Source organism: Brassica napus, chromosome C5, assembly GCF_020379485.1.
Source record: "Brassica napus cultivar Da-Ae chromosome C5, Da-Ae, whole genome shotgun sequence".
Lineage (NCBI taxonomy): Eukaryota > Viridiplantae > Streptophyta > Magnoliopsida > Brassicales > Brassicaceae > Brassica > Brassica napus.
This window is the reverse complement of record NC_063448.1, coordinates 24,000,130-24,017,518: the sequence shown is the minus strand read 5'-3', so window position 1 is coordinate 24,017,518 and position 17,389 is coordinate 24,000,130. Positions and strand designations below refer to the sequence as shown.

The window sequence follows — 17,389 nt, the reverse complement described above, 5'->3', positions numbered from 1 at the left end:
ACTGAATCCTCAAAGATCTGAAACGAACCCGAACGTCCACCCCTAATCACTATTATATATCCTATATGTGTCATCATAAGTTACAAAAATATGTGTTATCATATAGTTAATCATATTTTATACGTACCATCAAATAAGTTTTCTTATAATTAATAATATTTTATACATACAATCATATAAATAATCACATATTTTATATTTTTAAATTTTAATGAATATAAAAACATAATTTAAGTTGGTGTTTGAAATTGGGCTTTATATTGTATTTTTCTTATATATATTGAAAACATTTTTATAATGGTTATTGGAAAATATGTTAGTAAAAATCAAATTATGAATATATGTATATTTTTGAATGAATTTTTGATATAAATCAATTTTAAATTATTTTTTTTGATTTGAATATGTATATCAAGTAACATAAACTCATTACTTTTTAATATAATGTAATGGACTTCCAATTTTTTAATAACATAGGCTCATTACTTTTTTTTCCTAACTTACTGCTATCCATGTTTCCAAACAACATTTTTTAACTGCTATCTATGTTGCCAAACAAAAGCTTAAACTACTTCTACTTTAATAAGATAGATTAATCAAACATTATTACAATTTTTATAATTGTGACAATTATTATTTGTAATATCATTTATACTATTTGGTTTAGTGATATTAATTAATTTTAGACTTATCTTTTATTATAGATCTAATTAAAATAATTAAAAATTAAATAACTTCTACCAATCAAATTATTAAAAAATTTCTTAAACTCGCTTTATGATTGACCTCATATCAAAAGTCACTCAAATGACTTCTTATTTAATATATAGGAAGATATTGATTAAATATAAACATGATCAAACATGATATATTAATTAATATATATCAATTTTAAAACAATATATGTATACTTAATGAATACATATATACAATTTACTAGTTGATGGTCCGCATATATACATAACAATTTTTAATTCCAATATTTATTTTTATAAAAAATAAATTATGAAATTAAATACAAATTTTAAATTAAAATTTTAAATTATAAAACTTTAATATTCATATTGGTTATCAATGTATTAAAATATATTTTTGTTTTGTAGTTTTATTTATAGGATGTAAATGTTGGATCAAAATCTTTTTTATAGTGATTATCACCTTCAGAAATTTTGATTTGAAATTAAAAACTTATTTTCTTAAATATACTTATTGTATTTGTTTACTGAAATGATATCTAGTGAAAGAACGTGATCGTAAACAATCACAACACATAAAACATCAACAAAATCACAATAGCCAATAAACATTATATATTTTCTATAATTTAGATTTCAAAACAGTGAGACAAAGAAACAAAATAATGAATTACAAAATATTATCTTTGTATTCTCTTAGATTATAAGCCTTTTGCAAATATGACTCAAAACTCAAGGTTAAACATAAAACTAACCCATGATATTTTTGGAACTTTCATTTGTCCTTTTACCCCCAAAAGTTTGGATTATTCACGAAAATACAATTTTTTATTTTATTTTTATTTTTGAGAATAAATATTTTACTATATCATCCTCATATTCATCAAATATTTACAATATTTCCATTAGCATGAATACAAAACCATCATGAACAACTAATTTGAAGCTTTTAATGCACCTAAAATTGATTTTCACTCCTCATATCTTATTTCTTATGCCCTAAAACAACATCTCTTTCGCTTTCTTTTTATATCCATCCAAAAAATCCAAGATTTTAATTCTAAACTTTTTAAGTTCATAGAGCCATTAAAGCTCATTATTCTTGGTCATTAACAAGTGGATTGCTTTGGTGATGAGGTTTGTGTAGTTAGAGAAGCTAAACAAGTTATCTCACTGGTTGAAGCTATGAAATCAGTTTTTTCCTCATCTGTCCATCAGAAGACTTACAAGGAAATCATCTGGTCAATGCATAAGTTAATTTCACAATTGACTATCTGTCTATTTCTTAGAGATGACTTCTCTGGAAGTTTTCCAACTTTTCTGTGTTTACAAAAAATCTCGAAAATACCAAAGAAGACTTTCCGGTAAGTAATCTAGGATAAACATGTTAGTTTTGCAATTGATCTGATTGTGTCAGAAATTTGACTTTCTCTAGACGGCTTACAAATAAAACTTCAATACTTAAGTCTTCTGAAAAGTCTTCCAAATTTTAACTCAGATCTGAAAAAACTGCATATTCAAAAGCATTCAAATAGTTTCAAAACAGAGAAAACTTCAAAAATAAATTATTTATGCTGAAATAATAAACAAAATAATCACATTAGGTGGAATCTATAACTTTTTAGACTCTAATATATAAAACATACAAAATACATATCCAAAATTTGTATCACTTTGGGCAGAAGACTTCAGAACACTTCCTCAAGACTTCGTGGAAAGTCTTTTAGCATAAAATGCCATAGAAGATTTCCCAAGAAGTCTTCCAAGAGTCTTCTGATAAGTTTTCCAAAGTGTGATTCAGATCTGAAAAAAATCTGCATATTCAAAAACATTCAAACGCCTTCAAAACAGAAAAAACTTCAAAAATAAAACTTTTATGCTTAAATAATAAACAAAACAATCAAATTACGTTGAATCTATAAATTTTAGAATCTAATATATAAACACACACAAAATACATATCCAAAATTTGTACCATTATGGACAGAAGACTTCCTGAAGACTTTGGAAAAATGCATTATAAGACTTGCCTAAAGTCTTCCTAGAGTCTTCTGAGAAGTCTTTCAAAGTCTGTCTCAGATCAGAAAAATCTGCAAATTCAAAAACATTCAAATGACTTCAAAACAGAGGAAACTTCAAAAATATAATTATAAACAAAACAGTCACATTAAATTGAATCTATAACATTTTAGAATGTAATATATAAAACACACAATAATACATATCCAAAATATATAGATATTCCTTTGAAGAAGTGAAAGATGAGGACCATGTAATAAAAAATCTGCAAAAAAAAAAAAATAGTGAGAAGACATAAGAAAAAAATGAGAAATGAATTTAAAGTTTGGTGTTTTGATGTTCAAAGAGATTAGAGAGAGGTTGGAGAGTTTTAGAGTGAGAAACATTACATTTTTGTTGCAGCCATTTGAGAGGAAGAAAAAAAATGTGTAAATTTTCTTTATATATGGAGACAAAAATTCTAATTAGGTTAAATATTTTCGATACATAAGACTTCCCAAGAAGTCTTCTAGACCCTAAAGTCTTCTGGAAGACTTCGCTTTATAGGCGGGAAACTAAAATTCTACTAAAATTTAGGCGGGACTATGTCAGAAAACTTTTTGGGAAGTCTGCCTGAGAAGTCTTCTAGATGTTTTCCAAACCATAACCTAATCAAATAACAAACTAAATAGCAAAAAAACAATTCATTAAACTTAAAATCTACTTATATAGCGTTTAATACACAAAACTAAACACATGTAGGTAAAAAAAAATGGATTTTTAACATAAAAACCTCTCAAGTATGTTTTATTCGGGTATAAACCTCTCAATTAATGATTCAATGTAATAAATCCCTCAATTCAGTTTGTTTAACGAATTGACCCCTCCCGTTAATTGTACTGTTTAACAATACGATGTGTTTTGATTATTTTGTAAACTATATGATATCTTAATAAAACAACACAACATTAACTTAAAACAGCAAGTAGTTTAAACTCACGAGTTATAACATCTCTAAATCTCTAAATGTTCTAAAAATCCCCCAATTATCAAAACACAGATGACAAACCCTAGTTTCTCAGATTGAGGGATTATCAAGTTTCATTTCTGAGATTCGAGAGAGAGGGAATTCGACAGAGGCTTAGAGAGTCCTTTAGTGTTTCGTTTATCCTGTGTCAAAATTGCAAAACGAAAAGTCAAGGAATCATGAGGCAAACAGAAAGAAGAGGGTGAAAGAGTTGTCTGCAATCGGAGGATTAGCCTATTTTGATGTTGTTATTTAGGATTATCTCAGCTTAAGCTCATTAGAACCTTATTTTGGTGTGTCATTTTGTCTCGGCTAAAGGTCATTAGAGCCTTCTTTAGGTGTTTCATTTTGTTATTAAGACTTATGTATGTTATGAACTGTGTCTTCGCTTCTCTCCTGCAATTGAAAGCTTTGGAAACATATAGGCTGCAGTGAAAGATGATTCGTTCGCATACATACAAGGTGTCAAGCTAGTGTTCTCTTCAGAGTACTGAATAGCAATAAATTCTTTTCTAACATATATAAGTCTTAGTAGCTAACAATCAACATAAGCAAATGTTCAGAAAAAAACAAAAACAAAAACAATCGACATGAAACATACAAACCAGTTGAGTGTTGTCATTTCAAACTCGTTTGGGTTCGGTGGACATAACTCAATCGTTGCTTTCTGTGCCTTCAAACCCTGATTTCCTCAGACCCTTTAGATCCTTTGCTCCATCTGTTTGAACACCACCGTCTTCTTCGCAGCTTCTTGGTTCACAAGTTAATTTGAGCCTTTCTTCCTTTCAGCTTTTTGTTCTTATTGGTCATTGTTACTTTTGTCAACTCGTATGGTCATTGAGGTGTTGAGAATTCAGATTTTGCTTCTACAATCTGTACGGAATGTTGTATCTTAGTTTGTTTCATATTTGCCTGGTTTTATAAACTTCTTTTTGTCACTGCATACATAAACAGAACCATGAATTTGTAGCAAAAAGAAAAAAGAAAAAGAAAAGGATATACAAAAACCGTGACGTTTTTTTGTCATTTAGTGAAACGCTGCATTTTATACTTAACGACAAATCACAGTATTTAACGTACCGTAGACGGAGGGGTCGATTTGTTAAAAATACAGACTTGAGGGGTTTATACATTAAATCATTAATTGAGGGGTTTATATCCTAATGAAACATACTTAAGGGTTTTTTATATTAAAAACCCAAAAAAATTTAAAGTTAAGATTCTAAAATCAAACCCTAAATACAAACAATACTATAACATATGTTACTAAACCCTAAACCAAAGTCTTCTCGGAGACTTCTGGACCCTATAATAAAATAACTAAGCAAAAATACTTCCTTAAGCTTAAAAGAAACTTAGAAAATGTTTAAATTAATTAATTAGATAGTCACTAAACACATATATGTCAAACTAAAAAAAAATTAAAAAGATAATATTTCAAAATCTAACCCTAAAAATACCAACAATAGTATAACATATGTTACCAAACCCTAAATCGAAGGCTATCATGACTCAATCTATATTCATTCATTTATGTTAAAAATAATTCAATTTAAATAAAACTAAATTTTCATCGTTTAGAAATGTTTATTAATACATGATTTTGAATTTTTTCTCTTTCAAAATATTTTTTTATCAAATTTATTAATTACTTTTAAGATCTAATACATGAGAAAACTTTCTCTAGAAGACTTCTTGAAGATTTCGATTAAGGCGGAAAACCTAAATTCTTTTAAAATTTAGGCGGAACCCTAAATTCTACTAAAATTTAGATGGGATACGTCAGAAGACTTTGAGAAGTCTTTTGTGAGTCTTTCAGACCCTATAATCAAATAACTAAAAAAAACACTTTCTTAAACTTTTAAGATACTTAGAAAGTATTTAAATCAAGTTATTAGATAGTCACTAAAACATATAGGGCAAATTTTTTTTTTAAAAAGGTAAGATTTCAAAATCTAACCCTAAATATACCAACAATGTTATAACATATGTTACCAAACCCTAAACCAATGACTATCATGAATTAATCTTCTTTCACTCATCTATGTTGAAAACAATTCAATTTTAGTAAAACTAAATTTACATCATTTAGAAATGTTTATTATTACATGATTTCAATTTTTTTCCCATCAAAATATATTTTATAAAAAATTTAAATTATTTTTAAGATCTACTGAACGAGAAAACTTACAAAGAAATCTTCTCTAAGAAGACTTCTTTGTAAGTCTTCTCACGCGGAGGGTTATAATAGTAAAACTCAATACATGTTTTTTTAGTCATAAGGAAGTTGTTGTAATTTCACTAGTATTTTGGGTTATTTTTGCATTTGATTGAATTTGGGGTAGACTTTTGTATTCAAAATCAAGTTTTGAGTCATTTTTTGGCAATTTCCCCAAACTTAAATGCTTAAAAAGAAAACAGTTTTGTATTTCGTGACAAAAAAACAGTTTTGTATTAACTGAACTTTTTTCTATGTAAAATAAAAAATCTAATATTTCTCACCCATGATCCCACTATTTTTGAAACTGTGTATTTTTTTCTAGATAAAATTAAGGGAAATTTGCCAATATGTAACTAAATCTCTAAAGTATTGTCCCCTTAGAACTAAATTCACAAACCTTGTCCGTATAGAAGTAATCCTTGTCCGTATAGAACTAATACCTAGTGAATCTACTGTTTTGTCATTTTCTTTACAATATAGTTAATAAATTTTTTTAAAAATTATATGAATTAAAAAGTACATACTTAATTGAATAAAAATAGGGCAAAATATTCCCAAATATCAATCTCGTTCTCTCCGACTCTCTTTCCCAATCGAGAGACGATTTCTTTCTCGCCGGCGACACCTTCCGCCTCTGAGATTCTTGGTTCGTCGGAGAGCTTCAACGAGTACTCACATCGCTTCTCCCTCCTCCTTCTTACGTATTTCCTCTTTTAGAGCCACCGGTTAGATTGTCATTCTTATCTCCGCCGACGACGACGATCGGAGCTGTTCAAGCTCGGGAGTAGCTTCTCCTCCCCGATTAAGGACAATTAGTTTCACAGTTGTTTTCTTGTGCTCTTCCTTCATCTCGGTTCCGACAATTTGAAGGTTAGGCTTTGAAATCCCCTTTACGATTTTGCTTTTTTTTTTGTTTGTTCGTTATGTTTATTTGCATGTACTAGGAAGAGAGTTCATTGTTTAAACACACAAATCGATTCAAGTTTATGGTTTTCAGAGGCGGAATGTGGTTGAGTGGGGTGTGAGTTGATTGTGGCTTGTTGTTGGGGTGATTTTGAGTTCTATTTTGTTTGGTATATGCTTTATTAAGGTTTAGAATTCCTAATAGATTTGAAAAGGCTAATGACTTTGACATGCTTTAGACATCGATTTTACATAGTTGTTTGGGATCGGGTTTGTTATTTGAATTGAATTTGTCGATAGTGTGTATACTTTTGTTATTCATTTGGTGCATAGCTTTGATTCTGTTTTCTTTTAGAGGAAAACACATTTGCTAGTTGATTATATTTTGTTTCGAATTGTGTTTCTATGTAGTTTTGAATTGTCTAATAGACTAGTAAATGTGAGATGGTAATATTTGGTTTGCTGTTAACTTATGGAATTCATGTTTTTTAGGAATGGCTCACCAGTTGCCTAAACGCATTCTTCAAGAAGGAGCTGAGACGCAGATTGATAAGATTAACAACACATGTAGACGGACGCTTCTGAAGGCGGTAAAGGTTGCTCTGAAAGATGAGTATGAGGAAGTTTTGAAAGACCCTGTCTTCGGGCCTCTTCTGGCGATCATAGAGAACAACCTCATCTACTCAGGGAAGATTATTCACAGCTTCATGTGTAAACAGCTCAGGGTTTCCAAGCTTCACGAGCTGTGGTTTCTTTTTGCGAAGAGGCCTCTTAGGTTTTCTATGCAAGAATTTTATGTTGTGACTGGATTAAAGTACAAAGAGGAACCCGACGTAGACTTCATTAACTGGAAGAATGATAAGGGGTTCTGGAGCAATGCGCTGAAGACCAGTACGAAGATCAACTTATATACTATAAGGGATGAGCTCCTTAAAGTGTGTAACGAGTGGTCGTATGTGGACAGAGTGAGGTTAGTGTATCTGTCTATTATACAATCATTCCTCATGGCTAAGGATTGGAAAGTGTATATCCCTCAAGAATACATCCGTTTGGTGATGGATTTTGAGAAATTGAGGATGTATCCTTGGGGTCTTCGCGCTTATGATGAGCTGATTGCATCAATACTCAGAGCAAGAGAATATGTGCATACGAAGAACAGCTACGTGTTGGATGGATTCTCATATGCGTTTCAGATATGGATTATGGAGGCAATTCCAGACATTGGTTCTATGGTGGGTAAAAAGATAAAAAAAAACGTGAAGAAAATGAGATGTGGGAATTGGAAAGGTAGTGGAAAAGTATCCTACCAAGATATAACCAGCCTAGAGTCCCACTTTGATAAGGTAACTGATCTTTCTTCTATTAATATTGAGTTCAATAATTGTTCAATGTAAGCTTATTGTTTCGTTTGTTCTTGCAGGGAGAGGTGTTCACATTTATATCATCTACTGGTGATTTCGATGTGATTGATAATACTGAGTTCCTTAGGGAAGATGAAAAGAAGGACGAAAGAGTTGGTCGTATTGTTGAATTGATCAATGCCAAACAAGATTGGACGCATTTCGATTGGGAAGTTGAGTCTTTGCCTGCACATATGGACCTTTCTGATTCAGAACAAGATGAACCGGCTGATGTTGCAGAGGAACCGTCTGTTGTTGCAGAGGAACCGACTGTTGTTGCAGGGGAACCGGCTGTTGCTGCGAAAAGAGGCAAGCGCAAGCTAATTGATCCTGGTGTCGAGTCTCGAAAGAAATAACTGCTTTGTCAACGTGCGGCTGAACACAACAGTGGTGTCCCTAGTGAAATGAAGACCTTCATTGAAGGTTTGTTCACCGCTTCTTTCAACTCTTTTAAGGAAGTGCTGCAGAAGGACATCCATGAGCGTTTTGACAACGTTGCCAATGAGGTGGCTCAACTCAATGACCATCATCTCATAGTACGGGTCCTCCCGCAGCAAAGGGAAAAGGCAAGGCATCTGCAAATGTGGATCCTCTTCCGGTTCGTCGTAGACTTCGGCCAGTAAGAGAGGTAACCAAAAAATGAAGCTCTGTAATATACTTCTCTATGTATTTTGCTATGTCGACTCTTTTGTAATACGTAGGATGAATTAACTTTTGTTGTAATGTCCTTGTATTGTGATATGTTATATATCGGCTTGTATGAACTAATGATGATGACTTGTGGGATTGACTATTTTGTAATGTAATTTTCTATATTTTGCTATGGACTGTATTTTTTAGTATTAATGTTATGCTTGTTTTTATTAACAGGATGTTCAAACTGATGAAAATGAAATGATCGATTTTTTGAAGAATTTGACCAAATCATCGAGATGTGTAGATAAGGGGACCCAAGACTCTTTACAAGAAACCATGGGAAACCTTTCTCAAGCATCTTATGTTAAAAGTTTTGATCCTTCACAACATCTAGATGGTGATGAACCAGCTGACTTTGCCACTCCACTGTCTTCATTTAAGCCTGCGGATTGGAGACCACCTACTCTGAAAGACGTGGACTCACATGAGGACCATATACATGATCCCGATTACTCACTAGTGTTTGTCCCTGAGGAATTATGGGCCAAACTTGTTGACTGGACCAAAACTTTCAAGTAAGTTTACATTTTTAAATTTTTTTTACAATTCTACCATTTTGATACTGAATTTTGTAATGTAGAGAACTAAAAATTGGACCATCTATGCTCACAAATGAGTTAGTATCTCGTGTCGTGGGACCTTCAGAGTGGCTTCTGAATAAGGTGAGTTATTAACTTGTTGCTTTTTTATTTTGTGTACACAAACTTACAGTCTTTTATCAAATTATGCAGGAAATTGATGGTATGATGTGGTTATTCACTGAGAGGACTTCCTTGCGGCGATGGTTTCCAAATAAAGTAGCCTTCATGACGTGCTTGTTCAGTAATCAAATTACGAACTTTTACAACGAGTATAAGAAGGACAAGAAGAAATTCAAAGTAACAGGACTGCTACAACAGTACGACATTGGCGAACTTCCAGCACACGGACGAACAAGACTAATGTGGGATCTTGATGTTAACCGCATGTATGTGCCCCTAAATGTCGGTAAGCACTGGATCTCTATGTGCGTCAACTTTGTTACTCGGTCGATAGAGGTCTTTGACTATGAGGGACTGAGACACCCCGGTGCAGTGGAGCCATTTGCAGTTCTCATCCCTCGAATTGTCAAAGCCGTTCAGTCTTTTAAGAGTCGGCAGTATCACGTCAAGCAGTATACCGTCTCCTACGCCTAAATGCCCTTCTTATTGAACAAAAGTAGCAGTGGTTGTGGAGTATATGCCTTGAAGCACATTGAATGCCATCTTCTAGGCTTAGACTTTTCCCTGGTGAATGACAACAACATTCGTGAAGCGCGGCAGAAGATTGCTTATGACCTATGGGAAGCTGCTATTGATCATGTTCTTATTGAAAGGATGGCAAAATTCACTCCCCCGATGACAATTTCAAGTGCTCTAGTGGAACTTGAATGAAGTTTTTTCTGTTATGACTTGTGTAGGAAGTATATTGTTATTTGGTGCTTTTATTTGACTCTTTTAGTTACCATTTTTACTCCTTTAGTTACTACCTTATTTCACTATTTTATTTGACTCTTTAAGTTGCTTTCTCTTTACTTTTTAGGTGACAATATGAAACCCTATCTATACCCTAAATGACTGATATGCGATGACCTAATTCTTATCAAAACATAAACGAAATCAAAACCTATCTATACCCTAAATGGCAGTAAAGTAGGACAAACTATATTAAACCCTATACCTTAAATGACACTAAAGAAGACAAACGATTTCAAACCCTATACCCTAAATGACACTAAAGTACCACAATCTATTTGGTGCCAAAATTTATCAAAACAATCATTAGTAATCTGAAAAAAAATCATGATAATCAAAACAAATCTTTATAATGAAAACACATACAAGTTGACCCCTAAACCCCCATCCGATTAGAAACATTGTAAACCCTAATTATATTACTTATATAAGATGATTAAACGGCCACAAACACTACATCTTGCAGTTCTTTTTCTCCTACTTGTTCTTACAAAATCTCTCCTTCTCAAAAGAGAATGACGAACAGGAACAACAATGGAGCGATCCCTTCCAGATGCTGGTGTGGAAATAAGATTGTCACTTATGTTTCAAAAACGAAGGAGAACCCATACAGACGATTCTTCAGATGTGAGATTGGTTTACAGGTAAATCTGAAATTTCATTACTTCATATTCTTCTATATGTCAATTGATTTGTTTTGTGTTTTGAAACAGAGAAAAAAAGAAAATCATCTTTTTAAGTGGGTGGACGAGGCTCTGCTTGATGAGATTGAAAGGATGGCTGAGCATCAGGCGAGAGTTGCCGAGGAAATTGAAGATCTGAGAATTTCCATGAAGAAGACAGTGCAGGAAGAAGTTATGAACCATAAGCATTCGCTTGATGTAGGTTGCGTAGGAACCCTTTTCAGTTTGTTATGTCTCTGGTCCAAATGTGATTGATATTGTAATGGTTATCTGATTCAAGTTACATTTTCAAAGATTGAACCAATCTGATTTCCAGTTTTATTGTCGTGTTCTGAACAACGTTGTCAAAAAAACCTAATTTTCATAGTCTCTGAAACATAGTATCCTAAAAAACGTGAAACATAACTTGCATAAATCAAGATGAACAAAGCTGAAACATAACTTTCATAGTCTATGAAACATAACTTGCATAAATCAAGATGAATAAAGCTTGCGTAAACAGAACTTGCATAAAGTCTGAAACATAGTAACCCAAAAAAAAACGGAAACATAACTTGCATAAATCAACATAAACAAAGCTTGCATGAAACGAACTGAGTATCTTATATTGCTCGATCACATGTTCTCCTATCGATCCCTCGAATCCCACATCGGCTGCATTTGCGACCTTTAGAGCCTTGATTTCCTTGTGACGAACGGATCTTATCTTCGGTTGTCTCGTATCTGCGTTTCTTTCTTCTACCTGCAGCTCGTCTAGACTCTGGAGGAAGGACTTTCGTCTGCTCCACATGAGATGGAACAGTCCAAGCATCTTCAGGGACACCAATAGGATTTATGCTTTCTTCATAAGCCGTGCGCCATGACGCAGTAGTGTATATGTCGTTCGTGGGTGTGTGTGCTTGTATTCCAACACTGAAGCCTGCTTTTATGGCATGCCTGCATGGGATTTTCATCAGATCAAACTTCCCACAAGAACACGTGCGTCTGACCAAGTCAACCATGCAGTCAAAAGTGTCACATTGAACCAAAAACCTGTCATCGCTAATTGGGAAGACCTTAAACTTTTTACCCTTCTCAATCCTTCTGTCAATCTTCTTCTCCACAGCAATGGTCAGTGGCTTCGAGTGCTTAGAACTTAAAGTTCTACGTTGGAAAAACCATCGAGTCATCATTTCCCTAATGCTGTCCATTAGAGGTATTACTGGAAACTCTCTAGGCGTACGCAAAGCAGAATTTATCGATTCCGCAGGGTTAGTAGTGCTGATATCATACCTGTAACCCGGGAATTGACAACGAGCCCACTTCCTCACATCGGCTTCTATGAGATAATTTCCAATTTCAGGACTAATAGAGTAAATAGCAGTGAACAGCTTACGAAAATCAGTAGCTCGATAAGCTTTAGAAGCCTTTGCAACCAAACCAGCCACACCTTTCCCACTAAAATATGTTACAACATTATTCAGCAAGTGGTGAATGCAAATTCCGTGATGAGATTGCGGGTACACGTTAGCAATAGCTTTAACAATCGAGGAATTCCTATCAGACACAAAAGCTAAACTATGCTCGTCAGCAATGACCGCATTAAGTTGTCTCATAAACTAGTTCCACGCAAGGTCGTTCTCTGAGTCGACAACTCCAAATGCAATAGGATATAAATTCGAGTTTCCATCTAATGCAGTAGCAACCAGTAATACCCCTTTGTATTTGCTCTTTAAGAACGTCTCATCCACAACAATAACTTTCCGAATTGCAACATAGAAACCGCGAAGACTCTGACCAAAGGAGATGAAGAGGAATCTGAATCTCCCTTTAGAATCCCTTTCATAAGACGTGTGTGACCCTGGATTAGCTTCCCTCATCATGTGCAAGTATTTGGGAATTTTTTCATAGCCTTCCTCTCGAAGGCCTTTCACTTTGTTGATTGCATACTCACGTGCATCCCATGCCAAAGAATAGGATATCTCAACTCCATGTTCTGAACGCATATACTGGACTATATCATTAGATCTCGACCCTTCTTTAGTAGTTTCATACATATGCATAATCAGAGTACCAATTGTTTTTGCTGAAGCTGTCTGAACATAACCCTTCCTTTTGGATGGAGCACATGAATGATGAGGTACATACTTTTTGATGATAAAATAAGATGAACCACGTAAGCCCTCTGCACGAACACGCCAGCTGCAATCATCATCTGCGCAACGAATGTACCACACTTTTTTATCCGATTTGACAAGCTTATAGTCGAAATTATGTTTCATTGCACATATTTCGAATGCTGCCTTCGAAAGCGTTTTCGAAATAAAATGTTGACCCTCCTTCACAAAATCCACCAAAGAAAATCGCACATCATTTCCATTCCTCTTCTCTTTGTCACACCATTCAACCTCTTCTTGTGAATCCATAGTTTAGATAGGAAAAAAAATAGAGAAGAAGAAAAAAGAAGAAGAAATCGTGATAGACAACGATGAAGAAGACCACAATTTAGGAAAAATAACAATTAAAAAAGGAAAACAAAATATTTAAAAGATTTAGAGAATATTTCATAACCGTTTTTAGCAAGATTTCCGGATTTTGTTTACTAACCGTTATAGAACTTGCATTCTACCAATTTAGAAAATATAATAATAAATAGGATGTAATATACTATTGTAGTAGATATAAAGACATGTTGTAGATTGTATTTTCTGGCGTGGTTTATAAAAAGGAAAGATTTAGATTATATTTTCTAGCGAGGTTGATGAGATGACATTGTTTAGTGTTTTAAATCTACCTGAAATATAGAGCATAGAAGAAATCGTGAACTTCATATTCTACCTTAGTAGTTGAATATGTTTCCGTTATAATGTGCAACCTACATGTTTTAGAACCTTGTGTTTCTTTCAGATTACATATTCTAAACCGCCGTAGATGGTAGATATGGTTAACTAGCACATTTAGCCAATTTTTCAAATCATTATGTAAACATCTTTTGATGTCAAAAATATTTTTCTCACATGCACATGCTTGTCTACATTAAGTTAACTATTTTTCCATATTTTTTTCCTTTGTAAAAAAAATAATATGAATTTTTATATACAAAAGAGTAGTCAATGTCCAAATGTGTCAAAAGTTAATTTAGTTCTAAGGGGACAATACTTTAGAGATTTAGTTCCATATTGGCAAATTTACTCACAAGATGTCCTAAATCTTAATTCATTTCTTCTTGCAAAATCTACAATTCTACAATTCTTACTAGATCCATACCAAAATAGTTCTCTGGCCAAACAATAGCACATAATTAATAGTCTTCCAAAGAGATTTTTCAATGAAATGAGAAAAAGAAGAATACAAATATGTTGTGGATTGATAGGCGTACTGCAAAGTTGGAAAGATGAAGGTTATAATCCAGGTTAGTGAAACTAAAACTAAAAATGTCTATAATCTCCATGCTCAAAAAGTTTTCTTCATGAACTTAGTTCTCTTCCAACCTATTTATAACTTTTTTTCTTTTGTTTTGCTATTTGAAAGACAAAAAACGGGGTTTAAGAAAGACTCTCATATCTAATCTCAGGGTGATTTTCCTTAGTTTATAGATGTTTTTACAATTTTATAGGATATTATTTTGGTTTACTTAAGAAATAACCTACACATACGTTTTTTATTTTTCTTATATATTGTTCCTTATCTTTTGTAGAGTATATACCATTGAAAATGAAGGATGATAATGTGTTAGAACTTAGAAGGAAGAACACAAATATACATGGAGAAAAACTAAAAGACTACAAGAGATACGGACATCAATTATTTAGAAAATAAGGTTAATAATTTAACTGTTTTTTTTTAACCAGAAAAGAAATTATTAGATATAAGAATTCAGAGATTGAAACATGTCAAATATAAACAAAAGCTTTTATTTTGTTTTAAGTTTATTACTGATAAACCTCAAAGATAAAATTTCTAAGGTTTATATTCAAAAATAACATTGGTGACCAAAGGAACGAGGAGGAATACTATGTTTTTTAATATTTCTTAAATTTTTTACCGTTCATGAAGAATATGTTTTCATTTTCATTCTTCTTCATTCTTTTGTTTGTAAAGAATTATAGAACAAATCAATTTTTCATTAATTTTGATAAGGAACCATCATTTCTTATTATTCCTAAAATTTTATCCATACTCATTCTTTTTTATCTGTTTATATTGTTCATATGATGGTTACCAGCCACACGGCCCACACCTTTAGTTTAACTGTGAATTTTACATATTATTTCTAAAAATATTTTTACATATTAATGTTGGTCACCATTCATTCCCTTAGTTTAATTGTGAATTTTACGTATTATATCTAAAAATATTTTTACATATTTAATGACAACACTAGTAAGCTATAATTTGTTTTCTGAATTCTTATAAAATGCAACCCGATTGATCTTAGTTGACCCGACTTAACCCGAACGATCGTAACAAAGAATATGGGATTTCGTAGATCGGCCCATCTGAGAATTTAATTGAAGCGACTCCCTGGCCTCTCCATCGTAAAACCCTATTCTTTCATAGTTTCGTATCAGCCGCCGTGCAAGGACCCGGTATCTAAACCCGACCCGACTAAAAACAAATTAATGGGCTTTACTGGCTCTGGCCCAGCAAACTGATGGAAATACGTTGCTTTATTTAACGGACCGGACCACTTTCACTCGAAAACCCTAATTCATCGCTCTTGTATCAAGTGCCGTTTTTTTTGTAAAATCTATTTGTGTTTCTATTCAATAAATATATATACATGCTTTCCTATGTGTGTTTTGCTCTAATCTCTCCTGTCTTGCATAACTGTAGCAAAGGTTTATGGTTTTTATTTTCTGTGTGTGTTTTGCACTCTGTCTTGATGGCTATGTCAAACTGAGTGGCATAGTCATTGAACAACAGTGCATAAACGAATAGCTGTTAAATTAGCAAGCGGCCAGACAACCGTTGGGATAGATCCACAGGTGAAGCGGATTTTTCATCTGCTTTCAGCTACTAAATCTATCCTACAATCAATCGTGTTCACATGAATTTCATTTTATTTTCTTGTTTTGTGTGGTGTGGTGTGGTGTATTTGAGATATGTTGCACCTTGTATCGAATGTCATGCCTCGTTCTGGTGGCATGGCTATTTTTCGAGGATGCATAAAGTGATGGCTGTTGAATCAGCAAGCGGCCAGACAACCGTTGGGATAGATCCACAGGTGATTCAGATTTTATCTGTTTTCAGCTACTAAATCTATCCTACAATTTGTTTTCTTTTGGATTCGAATTATTCAAAGCGTTATAGTTATCTGGTATTTGCGAGTCCATACTCGGATCTTTCACTTGTTACCTGTTGCTGTTTCTTGAAAAGTGTTCTCGGTTATTGTGTTTATCAGGAGCATTTTAGTGATTTCAAGAAATCATAGTTGGCAATGCATAAGAAATACTTTGTAACGTATAGTGAGTATTTCAGAACTTGAGCCATAATAATATTGAACATTTATCTGGTATAAATATGTAAAATACACTGGATATCGCTCTAGTATAAATATGTTAAACTAGATTTGAACCCGCACGTACGTGCGGATATATGTTTCTTTTTAAAATAACATTTAAAATATAAAATAAGTTATAAAGATATATATTTAATATCAATTTTTACGGATATAATTTTATGATAATTTCAAAAAGAATTGGGATATACTATTCAATTTTGAAATTAGTTACTTAAATATATATAAAGTTTGGTCTAGACTAAATATGATAAACAAAATAATTGCATAATGGAAATGTATTTGGCTTTTTTAAAGAATGTTATTGTTTAGATGTATATAATGTTTCTGTTAGAAAATATCATATATGCATAAATTTAGGATAATTAGTTTAGTTTCTAATTAATAGTCTAACATAGATTTTTGTATGGTAGATAAAAAATAGTACTCTAAATTAATAGATTAGATACACTTGTTTGCAATAATTATATTATATATACAAATTTCCAGATTCAAACTGAAAATTTTGCAATAACATTACAATTGTCTGGTTAAGTTTCATGGCGGTTGGTTAACAAACAAGAATCTCTCGTTATTTTCTCTCGGAGGTGAAAGAAAGTAGCATTGTTTAATAATTTTAATAGATTAGTCGTTTTATTTTATTCAAAAAAAAAAAAGGTAGATGTATGATGAGAATATTTCCACGCTTTTATGATAACACAGACAATTTGCCTGGAGACATGGTGGGTGTAGGTATGTTCAGCTATGACTATGAGCCGGTTTACTTACTTCAA

At 32.6% G+C, this 17,389-nt stretch overlaps 3 protein-coding genes and 2 non-coding genes across 5 annotated transcripts; 3 read left to right on the top strand and 2 right to left on the bottom strand.

The window, feature by feature from the left end:
* The first annotated feature begins 10,948 nt into the window (after positions 1-10,948).
* Positions 10,949-11,371, top strand: LOC125587161 (uncharacterized protein At4g04775-like). The gene is made up of 2 exons (XM_048757334.1): positions 10,949-11,077; positions 11,147-11,371. Exons 1-2 carry the CDS (start codon positions 10,949-10,951, stop codon positions 11,369-11,371), a joined length of 354 nt encoding a protein of 117 aa, XP_048613291.1.
* A 347-nt stretch (positions 11,372-11,718) lies between these two features.
* LOC125587160 lies at positions 11,719-12,711 on the bottom strand. Its single transcript, XM_048757333.1, has one exon. It carries the CDS (start codon positions 12,709-12,711, stop codon positions 11,719-11,721), a length of 993 nt encoding a protein of 330 aa, XP_048613290.1.
* A 3-nt stretch (positions 12,712-12,714) lies between these two features.
* Positions 12,715-13,521, bottom strand: LOC125587159. The gene has a single exon (XM_048757332.1). It carries the CDS (start codon positions 13,519-13,521, stop codon positions 12,715-12,717), a length of 807 nt encoding a protein of 268 aa, XP_048613289.1.
* Positions 13,522-15,965: 2,444 nt separating this feature from the next.
* LOC125588225 lies at positions 15,966-16,133 on the top strand. The gene has a single exon (XR_007324614.1). It is a non-coding gene; the product is annotated as a small nucleolar RNA snoR143 (small nucleolar RNA).
* Positions 16,134-16,203: 70 nt separating this feature from the next.
* Positions 16,204-16,370, top strand: LOC125588227. The gene has a single exon (XR_007324616.1). It is a non-coding gene; the product is annotated as a small nucleolar RNA snoR143 (small nucleolar RNA).
* Positions 16,371-17,389: the final 1,019 nt, after the last annotated feature.